This window comes from Furipterus horrens, unplaced genomic scaffold, assembly GCF_987537825.1.
Source record: "Furipterus horrens unplaced genomic scaffold, mFurHor1.1.pri manual_scaffold_1, whole genome shotgun sequence".
Classification (NCBI taxonomy): Eukaryota; Metazoa; Chordata; class Mammalia; order Chiroptera; family Furipteridae; genus Furipterus; species Furipterus horrens.
Genome location: NW_028327171.1, coordinates 41,363,327 through 41,382,358, shown reverse-complemented (window position 1 = coordinate 41,382,358; position 19,032 = coordinate 41,363,327). Strand labels below are relative to the sequence as shown.

Here is a 19,032-nt window from a genome sequence, read left to right as displayed (position 1 = left end):
CTGCCTTCCTCTATGACTTGGGGGAAAAAGATCCCAGGAGCAAAAAGGCAGGGCCCTGGGCCCTTTGAAAGGAAGGGCTACTGACAAATCCAGGGTCTCTGAACTAGGGACAGCCAGACTCTGCAGTCCGAACTCTGACCTCTGAGCTCCATTCCAGGCCCCAATTTTCCCAGTGGGCATGCCGGACCTGTCCACTTGCATTTGACCATCTCACCTTCCCCATTTACGTCCTTGATTCGCTCCATCTCCCCAGCTGCAAGGTGTGAAGTCACCTTTAACTCCTTCCACTCCCTCACCCACTGCACAGTCTGTCACTAAGTTGGGTCATACCATTCATGAAAACTTCTAACCCCACTGTTTTCGCCCTGATGAAAGCACACTTCCTCCAATATTACAAAGACTCCTACTTGAATTTCTATGCCAGGTCTCCCTACCTCCCACCCAGCTATTCCTCATTCCACTTCCAGAACAGCCACACCAAATAACCACTGTTGTCATGCTGTTCCCTTACCAGACCGTTTAAAACTTAAATATCCTAGATGTGCTTCACGGTCTAACCTCATGACACATCAGGGCTAAGTTCCATCTCTGTCACATACCAGTGTTAGAACAAGTTCTTGAACAAGCTACCTAACCTCTGACTCTTAGTTTCCTTGTCTACAAAACAGGACAGCAATACTAATCATTTAAAGCCAATTACTACTGTAATTACGTGAGATAATATACATAAAAGTACCTAGTACAGTGTTTGACTCATAACAAATATTCAGACTTGGTGCTTATACTCCTCTACTGTGACAGAAAGACCCATGTCATCTTCTCCCTTCCTGTAGTCCTGTTTCCCTCCTAAATACTCTCCCCTTCCCTACCACCTATATAGCATGCAGCACAGTGCTGGGTGTATAGTAGGCTCTAAATAAGTATAAATACTTGCTAATAAGTACAAAACAAAATACTTAATTTTCAATATTGTCATGGGAAGCACATATTGTGCACCTCAAGCACCATCTCCAACCTGGTGGCCTGTTCAGATTCATTGAATTCTTGTCATTGCTGTATTGTCCTGCTTTTCTAACCCTAAAAATAGGTGCTCTTGTTCACATCTTCCCCATGCATGGGGACAAGGGGAGTCTTCAACTGGTCACCCACAATACTGCATGTGAGCAGCAGAGGCCTGGGCTACAACCACACAGATCACCAGCCCTCTGTCATCTCCCTGAGGAACGCCATGTGCGACCACTTCTACCAAGATCCCCTGGGGGACCTAGATCACAACACACAAAGCACTCAGCAAGTACCCAGGACACCTTTCCCTGTCTTTTTAAGGGTCCAGTTTAAGACTTGTCAGACAATATGATAAAATAAAAAATACAATATTGGCTTTTTATAGTAACATTTTTATGCCAGAATACATGGTAATGGTTTTGTAAAATATAGGAAAACAGAAAAGATTCAGTCTACTAGACACTGGTTCACAAATGACAGACTTTTCAGTCCTCTACCCTTTTCCCTTTAATTCTCAAAGACCTCAGCTATTCCATGTCTTCAACAATCAGTAGCCCAACCATGACAGAGATGTACCAAGTGCTTTGAAAGAACAAGACAATAAATGTCTAACTCAGCTGGGGGACAGGGAAAGGGATTCAACAGAGAACACCCGAGCTTGTGTTTAAGGCTTGGTAGGGTTTTCCTGCTGGGGGGCGGGGCGATGGGTTGGGATAAGGCATTCCAGGCTGATCATGGAGCATCTGAAGAACACAACATCCTTTGGGCCAAACAGACAGCAGGTGCTAAGTGACAACACTGGCTAGGAAAGTTGGATCAACATGTGCTATATTAGAAAAGTCTGTTCGATGCCGTTGAAAATTTCTAGACAGGGAAATGACATGAAAAGACTCGTGTTTCAGAAAGAGAACTAAGAGTACAATGTGACGGACAGGAAGTGAGACGAGATGGTCAGTTAAGAGGTTTCTGCAAGACCCCAGGCAAGAAATGATGAGGGCCTAAACCTGACAATAGTGGAGAGAGGAGGCTGTGCCTGAACCCGGGAACCGGTCACTAGTGTGATGTGATGTAAAAGAAAGAGAGGTATGCCCAGATTCATAGCAGCATTATTCACAATAGCCATGGGCTGGAAGCAGCCCAAGTGTCCATCAACAGATGAATGGATAAGCAAATCATGGTATACACATACAATGGAATATTATTCCACTTTAAAGGGGAAGGAAATCCCGACACATGATACAACATGTGAACCTTAAAAATGTTATGATAAGTGAAGTAAATCAGTCACAAAAGGGCAAATCCTGTACGAACTCACTTTATATAAGACACCTAGAGCAGACTACATTCATTTTGTTTTTTAAGTATATTTTATTGATTATGCTGTTACAGTTGTCCCAATTTTTTCCCTTTGTTCTCCTATGTCCAGTACCCCCCTTCCTTACAGCAATCCCACCCCCTTAGTCCATGTCCATGGGTCGTGCAAGTAAGTTCTTTGGCTTCACCCTTCCTATACTATTCTTAACATCCCCCTGTCTATTTTGTTTCTACCAATTATGTTCTTAATCCCTGCACCTTTTCCTTCGTTGTCCCCCTTCCCCCTCCCAGTGGATAATCCTCCACATTATCCCCATACCTATGATTCTGTTCTTGTTCTGGCTGTTTGCTTAGTTTGTTTTTGTTTTTAGTTTTTAGATTCAGTTGTTAATAGTTGTGAGTTTGTTGTCATTTTAATGTTCATAGTTTTGATCTTTTTCTTTTCCTTAAATAAGTCCCTTCAACATTTCATGTAATAATGGCTTGGTGATAATGAATTCCTTTAGCTTTGCCTTGTCTAAGAAGCACTTCATCTGCCCTTCCATTTTAAATGAGAGCTTTTCTGGATAGAGTAATCTTGGTTGTAGGTCCTGCTTTTTTTCACTTTGAATACTTCTTGCCAACCTCTTCTTGTCTATAAAGTTTCTTTTGAGAAATCTGCTGATAGTCTTATGAGAATTCCTTTATAGGTAACTGCTCTTTTCTCTTGCTGCTTTTAAGAATCTCACTTTATCTTTAACCGTTAGCATTTTAATGATAATGTGTCTTCGTGTGGTCCTTTTTGAGTCCAACTTGTTTGGGACTCTCTGTGCTTCCTAGACCTGTATGTCTATTTCCTCTGTCAAATTAGGGAAGTTTTTGTTCATTATTTTTTTAAATAAGTTTTCAATTTCTCACTTTTCCTCTTCTCCTTCTGGCACCCCAATGATTCAGATGTTGGTATGTTTAAAGTTGTCTCAGAGGTTCCTAATCCTTTCCTCATTTTTTTCAATTCTTGTTTCTTCTTTCTTTTCCAGGTGAATGTTTATTTCTTCCTTTTGTTCCAAATCATTGATTTGAATACCAGCTTCCTTCCCAGCACTGTTGGTTCCCTGTATATTTTTCTTTATTTCACTTTGTATAACCTTCACTTCTTCCTTTATTTTGTGGCCATATTCAATCATTCCTCTGAGCATCTCTGGATCACTAGTATTTTAACTCTGCATCTGATGGACTGGGTATGTCCATTTCATTTAATTCTTTTTCTGGGGTTTTGTTCTGTTCTTTCATCTGTGCTATATTTCTTTGCCTCCTCAATTTGGCAGCTTCCCTGTTTGTTTCTATGTATTGGGTAGAGCTGCTCTGACTCTGTGTCTTGATAGTATGGCCTAATATACAGGTGTCCTGTAGGGTTCAGTGGCACAGCCTCCCCTGTCACCCAAGTTGGGTACTCAAGGTGCACCCTTCGTGTGGGCTGAATGAACCCTCCTCTGGTAGTTGAGCCCTGTTGCTGTTGGCAGATCAATGAGAGGGATTTACCCAAGGCGGTCAGTTACAAGGATTGGCTGTGACCACTTACCACCAACCTCTAGCTTCTATGGAGGATTGCTCTACAGGGGCAGGGGTGGTGGTGCTCCGATGTGGTCTGTAGCTATCCACTGGGTGCACTGGCCCTGAAGTTTCCAGGGTGGTACAGACCAAGGCCAGCCCCCACCTGTGTTTTGCCCAGGGCTACCCTCCCTGAGCTATAAAGCGATCTGAGATGGCTGCTACTTGTGCTGAGCTTGAAGATTCCCAGGTGAAGCCAAGCTGTGAATCTAAGGAGGCTGCTGGTAGTGCCAGGCCTAGAGCTCACTAAGGTCAGCTGTTGCTTGTTTCAGAGAACTTAGAAGTTGTGAAGCATTAGCCAAGACCAGCCATTCATATGGAAAAGCAGCTTGGGTGGGCCCATAAATTGGGTGGGGCGGAGTCTCTGGGGATCTCCAAGTCTAGTCAAATGGAGTTGGCCAGATTGGTGAAGACTCAAATATAGCACCAGCCTGCCAGCTCTATGGGGGGAGGGCCCAGAAAAGAGACAATGGCCTCCACTCACCCTGATGCCAGGCACTTCAGTTTCTCCCTGTATACCTCTGGTGCCCCTCAAGCTGCCACCCTGGTGCCTGAGCCCAGAGAAAGCGAGTCTGAGCAGGTGAGTCCATGTGTGGGTTCTTTAAGAGGAACTGCTTGGGGCTCCAGCAGTTTCTTCGACCAACTCAATCCCCGCTGGTTTTTGCAGCCAAAAGCTGTGGGGATTTATCTTCCTGGACTGGAACCCTGGGCTGGGGAGCCTGGTGCAGGGCTGGGACTCCTCACTCATGAGATATCCCTCCTAAATTTTTATCCACCACACTTGGGTGTGGGACCAGCCCATTCCTCATCTATACCCTTCCTACCCGTCTCGACTGATGTGGTTTCTTTAATTCTGTAGATCAGACTTCCATTCAACTCGATTTCCCATGTTTTTGACTGATGGTTGTTCTATATTTTAGTTGTAATTTTGATGTGGTTGTGCAGAGGTGAGCCACGTCTGCCTACGCTGCCATCTTGGCCAGACCTCTCCCTAGAGCAAACAAAATTCACAGAGACAAAGCAGAATTGTGGTTGCCTGGGGTGGGAGGGTGGGAAGGACCGGGAATGGGGGTTATTATTGACAGGGATAGTATTTCGGTTTTACAAGATAAAAAGAGTTCTGGAGATGGATGGTGGTGATGGTTGTCCAACAATGTGAATGTACTTAATGCACTGAACTCTATACTTTAAAATGGTTAAGAAGGTCAATGTTATGTTATGTGTATTTTACACAATTTTTTAAAGGAGAAGGAGGGAGACTGGGTGACATTGTGCATCTCCCAGCCAGGGCACTAAATGATGGTGGCACCTTCAGTGAGCTCCAGTCCACAGGAAGGGCCATGCAGGGAGTAAAAACACAATATAGAATTGCACAGATGTCCAGAGTCAATATGAGCTGAGATGAAAAACTTTCTCAAAAAGGCTCCTTGACATGATCAGCCTCATATCTTATAACCCAGAACTCTAAAATGGACTGAACTTTAAAAGTAATTAACAAGTGCCAAAAAGAGACAGCTAGTGACTTCTTGATTATTAGTTTGGAAAAGTAGGACTCTAGGGAACCTAGGGCCGACTACACACACACACACACACACACACACACATTAATTCCACGCCTTTTTGAAACCTAAATAAAAGAACGGTAAAGGGATTTTTTGAAAGAATAAACCATGACAACAAAATCTAGAACCTGGATGGCAGATGGGAAAGTGCTAAAAAGACTAAGACAAGCTGACAAAGCTGAATGCTAAGCCTATAGCACGGACAGCCAAGCTGAAAATCTGATTTACACTCCAGAATTCCCAAAAGACTCCATTAGCTGACAGCCCCAGGTAACTCTGGAACTTGGGGTAAAACGGGGACTAAAATAAGGGTTGGAAATCTGTCTAGACAGCAGCCAGAGCTCCGCAGCCCTCCAACACTCCAACCGGTCCCTCTTCAACCAGCAAACTACTGGAGATGTGTTCCAAAGCAGGTAAAAACAGAGGACTCAGGTCCATGAGACACTAGGCTCAGTTAAGAACAGGGGTTCCATCCTGAATACACAGGGACTGTGGTGTAACATGTGTATCAGGTTTAGTGAGAAAATTCAAACTATCCAAGGTGTGTCGGGCAGGAAGAGATTTAATGCACGGAATTGGGGGCATACAAAATCATGGGAAGAGCTGTGAGAGCCAAGCACCCATGTCCAGGAAATCCAGATGCACAAGCCTCACAAAAATTTGCCCCAGTGATTCAGCTTCCCCACAACTGAGGTGACTTTGAGTCCCACAAGAACTAGGAAAATCCCACATCTGCCAGGTGCCACAGCTGCACTAGCAATCGCAGCTTTTTCTCTTTACCTTAAATGTTCTTTCACTTCTATTCCCTAGGATACCTTTCCAAAAAAAACTGCCCGGGCCTCAGCCCTGGTCTCGATCTTTCAGTTGACTCCAGCTAAGACCAGACATAAGATAAGCTCTCCACACCAGACAGGTGGGAGGAGGTATATAAGCACAACAGTGGCCAAGCCAAGGCTTCACACATAGTCTACATTTTAAAACTACCAGTTAAATGGGTAAAAGAAAAGAAAGTAATGGTAAACCATAGAAGATAGACTATAACTAACTCCTGTGGTGTATGGCGTAGACTCTAAGAAACAATGGAGGCTTCAGAGGAAAGGATGAAGTCTGAAGCAGAAAGGGAAAGGTGAGGAAGAACCCTGAGAGATGATCAAGAGAGGAAGGTCATCCTGGAAAAGGAAATGAATCTCACATGCTGAGGACCCCGAGACTGGAGCTGGCAACCTGGAAACTGGGAGGACATGGGCCAAAGTACATTGCAATGAAAGGGGCTAGATAACACCATGGGATGGGAGTCAATTTCACATGGTGGTCCTTGAAGACTTGTAAGCAGAAGTGTGAACCAATTTCCCCACTTAACCACACCGGAGTTCCCACATATCCACTGACAAGCAAATACTCAGGCTTACAACCATGACTGACTCTATCACTTTCTTTTCTTTCTACATGATTGCCAATTGGCCGGGCACACTTAACATACTAATTTATTTAACCCACAAACCAACCCCATGAGGTTGTTTCTATTATTGTCCCCATTTTACAGATGGAGAAACTGAGGCACACAGAAGATACACAGCTGGGTGACAGAGCTAGGATTCTGCCTGTCTGACTCTCTCGTTCACATTTGTTCCCCACAATACGAAGTCACCACATTCTGCTTAATCCCACGTGATTCCTTTCCCAAAGTTTCCCGTATGTTGTGCCCTTATCATTTTCAGAACCTGTAACCTCATGTAATTCATACACTTCCTAGACATTCATTGAGTTCCTGTTATATATACCAGATGCTGGGCAGGTTACTGAGGACACAAAGATGCATAGTCCACACTGTCCAGGGAGGTCACATTACAGACCTTTCAGGATGAACCAAGTCATGGAGAGGTAAACCTACAGATCAAGGTGGCAAACTGGGCCTGGGAGGAAACCAAATGGGTAGGTGAAAAAACAAATTTTCACTTATCCCAGACAAAATGATACTGAGCACTAAGCCCTAGAGAGGAGAAGAAAGGAAGAACAGGAACCCTAAACTGAGTTGTCATGCCATTCCTCTCAATACTCACAGACACAAAGGTGAAACACAGCAAAGGCGCTGACAGATACATGATAAAAATGTATCAATTCAGTCTTGCTCTAACACCACTTCAAGTCACATGACTTTCAGTAGCTCTCTGTAACTAATCACTTGTATATAAAATCAAGATCCTGTTCTAGGTATTCAAGGACCCCATCTTCTATTCTCTACTTGGTTCTGACTCATTTCTTGTTAAAGCAATCTTCTCCTTCCAGATATATTATAAGCACATAAGAAAATAATATTCACACTTCGTGTTTACACATGTGATCTACCTTGCTTTGAATGTGGATCTCCTTTATTTCTATCCACCTTTATCTATGATACTTTTTCAAAAGCGTCCAAAGCAAGGATGACTATGGTTTTGGTCTTTTTTCTACAAAAGTCCTATAGACTTATGCACTAAAGTTTCTGGCATGTTTAGAACTGACTAATTTTGCTCTGTATGGTTCTTACAGCCATGCCTACATGAGTTGGCACATAGCACGGGCACAAGAAACCTTCTTAGATTCATGATGAAGCGTTAAGTTCCATACGGAAAGATCCCGCATTATCATGCACTGTGCTTTAATAAAACTTGTTATAAAACCTTCCTTCTCTTCTTCGCAAATCAGATAATGAAATATACTGATTTATCAGCCTTGTAAATAAGCCCAGAGCCCTGGCTGGTTTGGCTCAGTGGATTGAGCGTCGGCCTGAGAGCTAAGTGTCGCTGGTTCGATCTTCCAGTCAGGGCACATCAGAGAAGGAAAACTCTGACTCCAAAAAACCTCCGCTGCCTTGCGGCATACCTCTTCAGGGGAAAGGCTAAGGGAGTAAACCCCAACAGAAAATCCGGAGCCGGAGTCCCTAAGGCGGTTTGACGTTGTAGTCAACACCGGCAACTCCTGCGGCGCACCTGAAGCCAAGCTGTATTGACTCCGTCTTTCCCTTGGACCCTTCAGCTGCGAAGAGAGGGGGGGTCTGCTGCATGGGCAACAGCAGACCCTCCATATCACCCTGCCCAGGCTCTGTAGCTTCAGCTTCACTGGAGAGGACACTCCAGCGTCATCGCAAGATGTCAATTCAACACGGGAGGAGACAGATACCGTGTCACTCCCAAGTCGGACTGCACAGCCATTCTCGGCGGTGCAGATAGACTTTTAAGAAGCTACACCATCGTCTCTCGAGACGTACGGGCATGGGGGGGGGGGCAAATAAGCCCAGTGTTCCCCCAAGGAACTACTATCACATGAATGAAATCATCATTTTACACTGGACAAGATGCTTCTAGAACAGTGTTTAGCACACAGGAAGCTTGCAACAACTATTTATAGAAGTGAATTAAAATCATCAACTTTTTCACACCTGCTATACATTAAATAATGAGGTAAAGATTTCTAGTAAAAAAATTTTTTTTTAATATTTGAAGGTCAATCCAGATCCAACACAGAAAAATAGTTTCACCCATTTGACATTCTGTGCTCTCCTAAAAGACTCAGGCCACTTTTTTCTTCCTGGAGTTCACAATCTGTTAGTTGTTTAAGTGAGGACGATCACACCTCTGCACCCTTGGGGCTATTAGAGGGAACCTGCCCAACACTGAACACAAAAATCTGAAAATGGCATTTTTCAAATACTTTCTGGATAACAGAAATGAATGCCAATTGCTGATGGTCATTTTAAATACCATAGTGTGGTCACAATACGCTTAGTATTAAATACAACCATTTCATTCCACTCTACACAGACTTTTCTGAAAAAATAAATAAGTAATGAACAAATAAGTGAGATTTTTATCCCTCAAATGATCTGGAATTAGGGTAAAAGAAAAAACACATTTCACAGGGAGGATACTGATTTTGGTGCTCCAGTGTATACCAAACAAAATGCTTTGAAATAGCCAAATAACCCACAAGATAAAAAGATTACTCTGGAAAATTTGCCACTCAATGGGTTGGTTCTTTTTCCTCCAACAATACTCTACATGATATGAATAAAATATGTTAGACTTTGTGAAGCCTGCCTGGGTCCCTCCAATCCAGGCACCTCCCGGTTACATTGAGATCTGCGGGCGACACATGAGCTCTAAAGTGGGTGGATAAAAATAACCTGGTCCTCAGAAAGACATGATAAACGCCAGACAGCTGAGTCACTTTGAAGCCCATTTTGCCTCCTGAAAGGGACACTCATCCTCCTTTTCCTTCTCACACATATACATACAACCTGTGAAAACCACCATCGGTGCCCTGGGTGGAAGGCAGGGATGCGTCTTAACTTCCCCCTCCAGTCTCTGAGGTCACTACTCGAGATTGAACTTTCAATAATTTATACTAGTGCCTATCAGTCCAAGCGACTCACTTAAATGAAGGACGGGGAGAGGTTTAAGAAAACCATAATAACCCCAGAGAGCCCCATGTCTGAGGCCCGAGTAGAGGTACCAGAAGCTTTCTTCTGACATTCTTACGGAAAGAAGTGGGGAGAATTGGAAAGTGAAGGAAGCCAAGCTCAGAGAAGCAGTTAAGGTTGTCCTGGAGTGGGAATCACTGGTCAAAGCAAATGGTCCAAGAGAATGGCTGTGGGTGTCGGCGGGGATCCATCCCGTCCACCTACGCGCCCTCCGCTCTCACCCCAGGGAGGAAGCAAACCCTCCGCACCAGGCAGTTCAGATCAAGGAACTCTTCCATTTGATCTTTCAAACGGTGGCAGAGCTGTGGGCAGGCTGGAGGTAATTGAGGCCCTGTCAGCCTGGGAAGCTGGCGGTGCAAAACCCCCAGGCGACCCAATCTTGGGCTGCAGGCAGCGCCGAGTACCTAGCAGGCACTCACTAAGTGTTTGCCGAACTGCAGTACAGCTGAGCCAACTCCGCCGCCCAGAGGAGGAGGTCCCCGGCTGCCACTGCGCATCTTCTCCTCCCGCTTCACGTGCTGCCGAGTTCCCCGGCTCGCAGTCGCCCCAGGCCGCTTCATCGCGACCCTCCCCCGAGCCCCACTTACTGGCGAGTCATAGGAGAAGGCGCATTCGTTCTTGTATACCCTGTCCCCGGACCTGGGCACGCGGATCGTGGGCATGTGGGGCACCAGCAGCTCGCCGAGGTCTCCTGCAGCCATCTTCCTGCTACCGCTGCCGCCCGGTACGCCGAACAGGGCGCCCCGGCGCTGCATGGCCATGGCGCGCACCACAGTCGAGCGGGGCTGGTGTGCTGGGTCCGCCCGCGGCAGCAGCGGGCTGCGCGGGGCTACGGGAGTGGAGCCGGGGCGGGGAGAGCGGGTAGCTGGGCGGGAGTGAGCGCCCGGGGCCTGGGGCCGGCAGCGGGCGGGGCAGGGGGGGCAGGGGGGGCAGCGGGGGGAACGCTGCTATTTTTAATCCAATGGCGAATCGCAGGCCCAGCTGCAGCGTCAGGCAGGGCGCTGGAGAGCGCCAGCCGCAGCGCGCCGGGGAGGGGGCACTGGAGAGGGGCCCTAGGCCAAACCCGGCTCAGCGGCTGCGGGGGGCGGGGCGGGGGCTGAGGGTGAGCCCCGGGGGTGTCAGCTCGGGAGCCCGGTACGGGTGAGGGACGCTTCTTGCCGGCCCCGTCGGCCTGTGGTGGGGCACCACCACGGGGCTTTTTACCCTAAATCGTTAGGTTGCGAGGGAGCGACTCCGAGGCAACAACACAAAGAACAGAATGGGGTTTTAAAGCTGCTTGCTTTTAAAATAACTGAAGATAGAGCAGGGACTAACCTCTGATTGTGTACGGGTGGGACTCCACATATAAATCTGGACCGTAACGTCGGGCCCAAATCTAAATTTGCGTTTTGCACTTAGGTGTTAATCTCACTCGGGCTTGTTCCTCACTTAACATCTGAAGCTCATCAAAAGAGAATAGGATCCAGTGAAAATACACTATATTTTCGCAATAATACAGATTTTTCTTACATAAGGGGTGAATCAAGATTTTATTGGCCTAGGGGAGGCATTTATATTTTTCTCTATATTTGTACCGTCTTCTGTGTGATATGAGGTCTTCCTGTCCAAGATTCAGTTGCCTGATTTGGGGATCTTATGTGTAGGTATATATATTCCTGTCATGCACAGCCAGTTCCTCAAAATAAGTAATGAATGGGGGGAGATAATTTGCGAACAGAGCATGCTTCGCAGCATACTCCATTTTCTCAAAAAAATAATAATAAACTCTTAAAACACGGGTTCAGTCCCATTGAGATTCCCTTACTACACTGAATATAACACCCTGTGATTCCTGCCAGTTCATGAAACGCAGAAATAGCAAGAAATAGTGATTCAAAACGCCTCTCCCAGATCAAATGGTCCTTAAATTCTTTTTTTGTTTTCTTCCATCATTTCTCTATTATTCTCCCTGACTCTACAGATGTGCCGGTTCTGCTAGGGAGAAAGGAAGGATACCTGGAATTTAAAGTGAAGTGGACAGACAAGCCCTCTCTTGCCTTGCTCTTTTAAATTTCCATACTTCAAGCAGGGCTCAAGCGCACAACACTTTTGTGTAACTCACAACTTCCTGCTGCTGCTACCTAATGGAAATGAAGAAGGAAAAGAGGCAGAAGGCAAAAAATTAGATACTTCCCATTTCTATCATTGGCTAGGAGTTTTTGCTTTTTATTTATTCTCACCAGCTTATCACCCTCTAGTAGTATCTGTGTCTGTTTCAGATTCATGGATGAAGCTTGCTTGTCCAATTACAGAAAAAAACTTTATTCAAAAGCATCCCAAGCTTAAAATTTTAAATATTTTTTATTAAATGCAAATTAAATTGAGACACCATTTTCTACCCTTGAGACTGATAAAGATATGTTGAGATGGCCTGGGTTTGGGAAATAGACCATTATAAACATTGTTGGAGGGAATAAAAATGGTAAACCACTTTGGAAGGAAATTAACAACACCAATCATAATTTTATATGCATACACTGCACTGTTTTTCCCAACAATTCCTCATCTAGACATTTATGGTAGAAATAAATTCACACTGTGTAAGGATCATTGTTGGAGCATTGATTATAGTACAAAGGATCAAGAACAGCCTAAAGATCCGTCTATAGGAAGTGGATAAAATACAGTACCATTGAAAAGAAAGAAGAGCTCTGTAGGTGCTGATGTGAAACAATCTCCAAATATTACTAGATGAAAAAAGCCAAATGCAATTCAACATGTGGAAACAGGGAATGTGCAGTAGGCAACTTGGGCACATCCTGTACACCATGGGTCTTCCTTCCAGTTGGTTGTAATTGTGGTAAATATTTTTAATGCTGCATATATATTCATACACACACTCAAACACAAAAGGTCCGTCTGGAAAAAGTCCAGCCATTGTTAATAAAAGGAGAACGGTTTGCCGGACATCCATGTAACCTGGCAGCCAAGGAGAATGGACTAAAATGTGCATGTGTGAGCAATGACAACTTCACTGTACTAGTCAGTGGATTAGTAGACACTGTTGAGTGAGCATGTGTACTGTGTGGCCATCACATTCAAAATGACCGAGAGAGGGGAGCAACGAATCTGCAACACATTTTGCATTAAGGTTGAACATTCCTCCATGGAACTACTAGGATTATTCAGAAGGCTGCAGCTATGGGCAACTGGTGATTGGCAGCTTCACCACAAAAACGCATATGTTTGTGCAACATGTCTCGTGCAGTCTTTTGGCGACACATCAAATCACCCAGGGGAGTCAGTTCCCTTACAGGCCATATTTGGTGCTGTGACTTCTGGCTTGTCCCAAAACTAAGATCATCTTTGAAAGGGAAGAGATTTCAGACCATCAATGAAGTTCAGGAAAATACAATGGGGCAGCTGATGGCAGTTGGGAGAACTGTGTGAGGTCCCAAGGTACCTACTTTGAAAGGGACAGAGGTGTCATTGTCCTATGTACAATGTTTCTTGTATCTTGTATGTTCTTCAATAAATGCCTCTTTTTCATATTACATGGCTGTATTCCTTCTAAAGAGACTTTGTATATTGTGTTGACTAAACAGTTCACTTAGTTTTTTCCATAAAATACAAGACACTTTTTCATTTTCACCAATAACTATTGATTTAGATATTTTGAATATGTCACATGGTAAAACATTGATAGTTCTCAATTAATGTCTGGATTGGATTGCTATCAGCTTCAACTGGTCTACCTGACCCTGGAGCATCATCCAACGAGAACTCTCCAGCACAAAACTTCACAAACCACTTTTGACACATTTGATCAGTCACAGTGCCTTCTCAACACATGGCACAAATTTTTTTTTTCATTTCAATTTTGTTTTTACCTTTCATGAAATAATAAAGCATAATATGCCAAAAACGTGTATTTCATTCCATCTTCAATATTAAAATGGATGCACAAAAATACACCAATTTTGATTTTTTTTTAATGTATGCTGATATGACAGCTGTCACAATACAATCTAACAAAATTGTTTCAAATGAAGTTAAAGACAACTAAGCGCTACTAGAGCCATCTTATGGAAAAAAACAAATGAAATTTTTGCCCAACCCAGTACAATGATAAATAGATAGATAGATAAGTAGATAGAGATAGAGGCTTATTTGGCCATAGGAGGTCTGTAGAAGCATACATAAGAAATTAATCAAAGTTGGGCTCTGTGGAGAGGAACATAATGGCTAAGGTTAGAAGAGAACTTATATCTTTTTGTACTATTTACATTTTTATTATGTGCAAGTATTGATTTTAAAAGTGATTAAGACTCAATTATAAAAGCATTCTGAGTTCAAATAACAGTAATATTAATGGAAATTGAAAATGATTACTGCAGCTTTGTAAAAGTCCATTCCAACTTTTTTCATGTAATGGCACACATCAGAAATGATAATATTGTACAAGCCCATTGAAGTAAGCAGTCAAGAATGCTTCTTGCAGCCTGAGGCTACTCCTCTGGGGCCCAGTTATCAAGATACCCTCCCACAGCCTCTGGAGGACCCAAGAGATCTTATCACACCTGAATTCTCAGCTCTGCATATCAGAATGCCAATGTCACACCACACTGAAAGTTCTAATCAAAATGGGGAAATGGAAACAATCTAAACATGGAAAAATGTTTAAATTGTGTATATCTACTCAAAGACGTTTAAACAAATCTTTGTAACAATTGCTTGATTTAATACATTGTAATATCATAGCTGAATATATTTACAACACTCATGCAATATTACTGGCTGGGTAAAAATAAATGCGTTTTTCAAGACTAGAAAGACATAAAATGTAAATAGTTACATTTAAGTTAGATTATAGGATTTTTTTCTGCTTTCAAAATGTCTTCAACAATGTTACATTTGTTTCATAATATAAAAATGTATCGAGGCAAAAAGGTTAATAAGAGAAACTTCACTGAATTCAAACAATGTCTCAATCATGCTTTTTCAGGAAAAACGTTCAATTACTCGAACTATATAACTTAATTTTCCAAATTCTACATATGAATTTATAACTGAATTCTTACTATGGGGCTGGTTTCTACATGTGAATCTTGATCAAAGAGCAGGAATAAAGTGATGCTGCTCAAACAATTTTAACTTCCAACATAAATTCACAGTCATACCAAAGAGATTTCAGAGGACCTAAGTCTAAGAGCTGACTTTTGTCACACCAAAGGGTTCAGGCCATTGTGTCACTTTACTGCTAAAAAGCCTCCTCCCATAATGTACAGGGTGGAGTCTGAATTCTGTTAGCCTAACATTCAAAGACCTCTTGATTCTGGCAATCCTTTCAGACTTTACTCCCACTCCTACACTTACGGGGAACTCGCTTTACTGTTCCCCAAGGCTCAATGTACTTGTCTCCTAGCCTTAGCTTAAAGCTCTCCCCTCTGATTTCTATTCTCTCAAGAATTAGTGTTTTGTCCATGGAGCTTTTTCTGACTGCGCCAACCCTGAGAGGCTATTTTTTAAATGACAGCCCCTGTGGCCTTATGATATCTTTTGTATTGTTATTTAATTAATCTTGGTTTTATAGCTTGTCCCTCTATATAGAAAGCAAATTCTTTGAAAGAAGTTATATTTCTTAGTGTCCTTGCTCATTGTGGAAGCTCGATGTTCATGGAATATTGCTTGCCCAGAAAGGTACTGTTCTGTTGATTTTAGGTAATAAGTACCTACCAAATGAATGACTCACATTGGTGACATTGTAATAGGTATGTTTTGTAGTTGACTTTGTGCTTTTTAGGTCAAAATTACTGCTGCACAAATGTTGTTCCCAGAACTGAAAGAGTTTACATTAAAACATGCCATGAATTTTAGTTACTATGACTAATGCCATAAAAAGAATTGGGAAAATCTACAAAGAACAGAGATATCTTAATTATTTCAGTTAATGGAATAGCACTTGACCTCAGATGTTCTCCAAAAATGTACAGTGATCTGGTAAAGCCATATGTGGTAATAGTTTATTGTGGAGACATAGTCATAAAAACCATAACATTTTCTATACTGGCAGACAGCTTCTGCAAGAAACACTGATTATTTACTGTTAAACAATAGGTCACTAGCTAAGACATTTAAGACATTTTCTGTTTAAGGAAATTGTATGTATTCATTCAAAGTCATGTTGTATATTTATTGACATGGAAAAATGATCACTATACTGCAAACTTCAAGAGCAGGTTGTAAGTGAGCATATACGCTTATTCTGTTTAAATACATACACACACATACACATAGTCATAGCATAGAAAAAAGATTAGATTGCGATAGGCCATATGTTATGGTGATTATCTCTGGGTGAAAAATCTTTTCTTTTTTCTTTGAGCTTTTCTGTGTTATCTAAATCTTTTGCATTGAGTATCCATTTCTTTTTGTAAGAGTAAATGTTAACTTTTACACTACCACTGACTACATCAGTTTTTTCTTTCATCTATCCTCCTTCCTGCCCACTTGTCCCATTCACCGCCCGTTTAAAAAGTAGCAGGTTTCTGCCCTGGCCAGTGTGGCTCAGCTGGTTGGAGGCCTGTCCCATAAACTAAAAGGTTGGGGTTCCTGTTCCCAGTCAGGGTGCCTATGGGAGGTAACCAGTAAATGTTCCTCACATTGATGTTTCTCTCTTTCTCTCTCTCTAAAATAAATAAACATATATTTTAAAAAGTAAAAGTAGCAGGTCTCTGCTGTTTGGGTTATAGACAATCTGCTAAACTAGAAGGTAGGTTCTCATTGAAATGAGCAAACTCCTTGAACAGCTCTTCACATCAAGACGAGGTAAGCTATTATTCAGAGTAAGAGGAAATCTGAGATCTCTCTTCACCTTTTGGGGGTTTCATGATGTGTAATACTCACCACGGTCCTTCCAGGAGCCTGACAGAGGTAGGTAGGGAGATTGCCTTCCAGGTCAATCTGACACCATCCCTACTCAGGCCCACCAACATTTCTCTGCATACACAGGAAGACATGTTCTCTGCTCATGGGCAGAAAAGACTGGTGTGAACACAGGTTGGTTTTTTTTATTAACCATGGGCCACAAGCTGCTTTTCAGGATTCCTAGTAAATGGGCAAAGTAAGTTAGATAAATATGACACATATTGGCTCCATAATCCAAAGAAAGTCACCAAACATTGTGCCTCATTCTTAATGATAAGGAAGTCAAAATGAAGCATTTGACCTTCACTTTTCTACATTATTAAACTTCGCCCTGGAATTTCACTGGGATGGCAAGCCCCTGTACTTCTTCAGACAATATCTCCCTCCTACCTTCCATCACAGGGCACTGGCCTCTTCCTGTTTCCCAGGTCCAGTCTGCACATTGTCATCACCATAAGGATTAACATGTTTTATAGATGTCGATGGTCAAGCTCAAGAGTTGGAAAACTGGGGCCCATAGATCCAGCCCGCAGCCTGCTTGGTAAATAAAGTTTTGTTGGAACCCAGCCACACTCCTCCATTCACATGTTGTCTATGGCTGCTTTCACGCTACAACAGCAAAGTGGAGTCGTTGCAACAGACACCATACGGGCTAAAGCCCAAGATGTTTACTGTCTCGCCCTTTGCAGAAAATGTTTGCCAACTGCTGATCAAGACCCCTACAGACTATGTGTTCTGATCCAGAATCAGAGAACTGACATGACCTTAGACTTGGGCTACTTAGCCTCTAGCTGATGGCAAACCTGTTTGTCTGAATGAAGAAAATGCTTTTGCCACCTCAGTGACTGCGAACCACATGCTGGGAGATGTATTAATTTGCTTTAGTAAGGAAATCATCTCTGGAACATCGACCAAACTGAAATCACCACCTGTTAACTTTATCCCAGTCCACCGTCACAGTCCGTTCCAATGGGAGGAAGGATGGGACAAAGAATGAAAGTATGAGAGGACCTGCCAAGCTCATGTCCTGCTAGTCCGTGAGGCCGGTGCAGATTGTGGCAGTCCCACTCCCAGTGCAGCCTGGCTTCATATATACACTTTTGTTAGCGAGGGGGGTCCCAATGGCATCCTCTTGGTCCTTCCTACCACAGATCAAGGAGCCAATGTGGCAATTATACAGTGTTCTAAGGTTATGTATTCCAATAATACTTTCAGGAACTGGAGTCCTAGCCACAGGATGAGTTTGGGGCCTCACTGGGCCTCCCGTGAGGCGAACAAGGGTCAGAAGTCCACATGTCGTCTGCTCCCAATAAGCCTCCACTTGGGCAGACAGGAGTGGCATTCCAACAAGCTGTAGCCTTGATCAGTCAATCACACGATTTCCCATTCTCCAGGGCCCACTTACCTGGGGAGTGGCTTCAGGAGGAAGGTTCTCCGTGTCCGTACTTAATAATACTGCAGCATCCTTCCTAATCAAGACTCCAGTCCAATCAAGGAGTTCGGGGACTGCCCAAGTAACTCCCATCTCTAACTGTGACTACCTAGTGTGGTGGCTTGATTCACTCCTCTGCTTGCTGAACTTGGAGCTGGGGAGGGCAGGGTATGGTATCTTAGTGGAATGTGCACTGCTTACAGTCCTGAGAACCCCATGATAGACTGTAGCCAGAGTTACCTGCAAATCATGTTTACACTACTGTCTCATACCATAACCATGCTAGCTTTGCTTCTCGCAGGGAATCACTACCACCCAAGGTGTCCACCCAGGACTCCTCCTGCCCCACAGAGATCAGAGAGCCCACTTCCTGGGCAGCTCCTGTAGGCAACATCAGAGCCAGCTGGAATGATTAGTAGATCACCTTTGAAAGATTCTGGGCCCCACAGGAGACATATTTGATAAATAAAATTCAGCATTTCTGTCTCTTGAGTTCCTTCTTCTATGCTATGCCAAGGGATTTCTAGCCGTTTGTTATTTAATGAGAGTCAACATTTGGTACAGGTTTGTTCTGGACAACCCAAGTTTGTATTAGGATCATGCCCATGCTAATAAAGAATGTCTGGTGAGTAAATTCATAAAGAACAATTTGATATGGTCCAAATTCATGTTTTGCCTTCCTTGGTCAAACATCCTCAAAATCCATTCCCATAGGCATTGCCCCAATTTTTAGAATTTGCTGACTTCTGTGAAAACTTTGAATTGCT

At 43.3% G+C, this 19,032-nt stretch overlaps 1 protein-coding gene across 1 annotated transcript in view; it reads right to left on the bottom strand.

Annotated features, from left to right (window-relative positions):
• The window catches only part of USP13 (ubiquitin specific peptidase 13), a 117,544-nt gene extending 106,745 nt beyond the window's left edge, over positions 1-10,799 (bottom strand). The window contains exon 1 of the mRNA XM_090274231.1: positions 10,515-10,799. Within this exon, the coding sequence (XP_090130357.1) occupies positions 10,515-10,688 (174 nt within the window). The 5' untranslated portion in view covers positions 10,689-10,799. The remainder of the gene's footprint in view (positions 1-10,514) is intronic.
• Between the last annotated feature and the right edge of the window lie 8,233 nt (positions 10,800-19,032).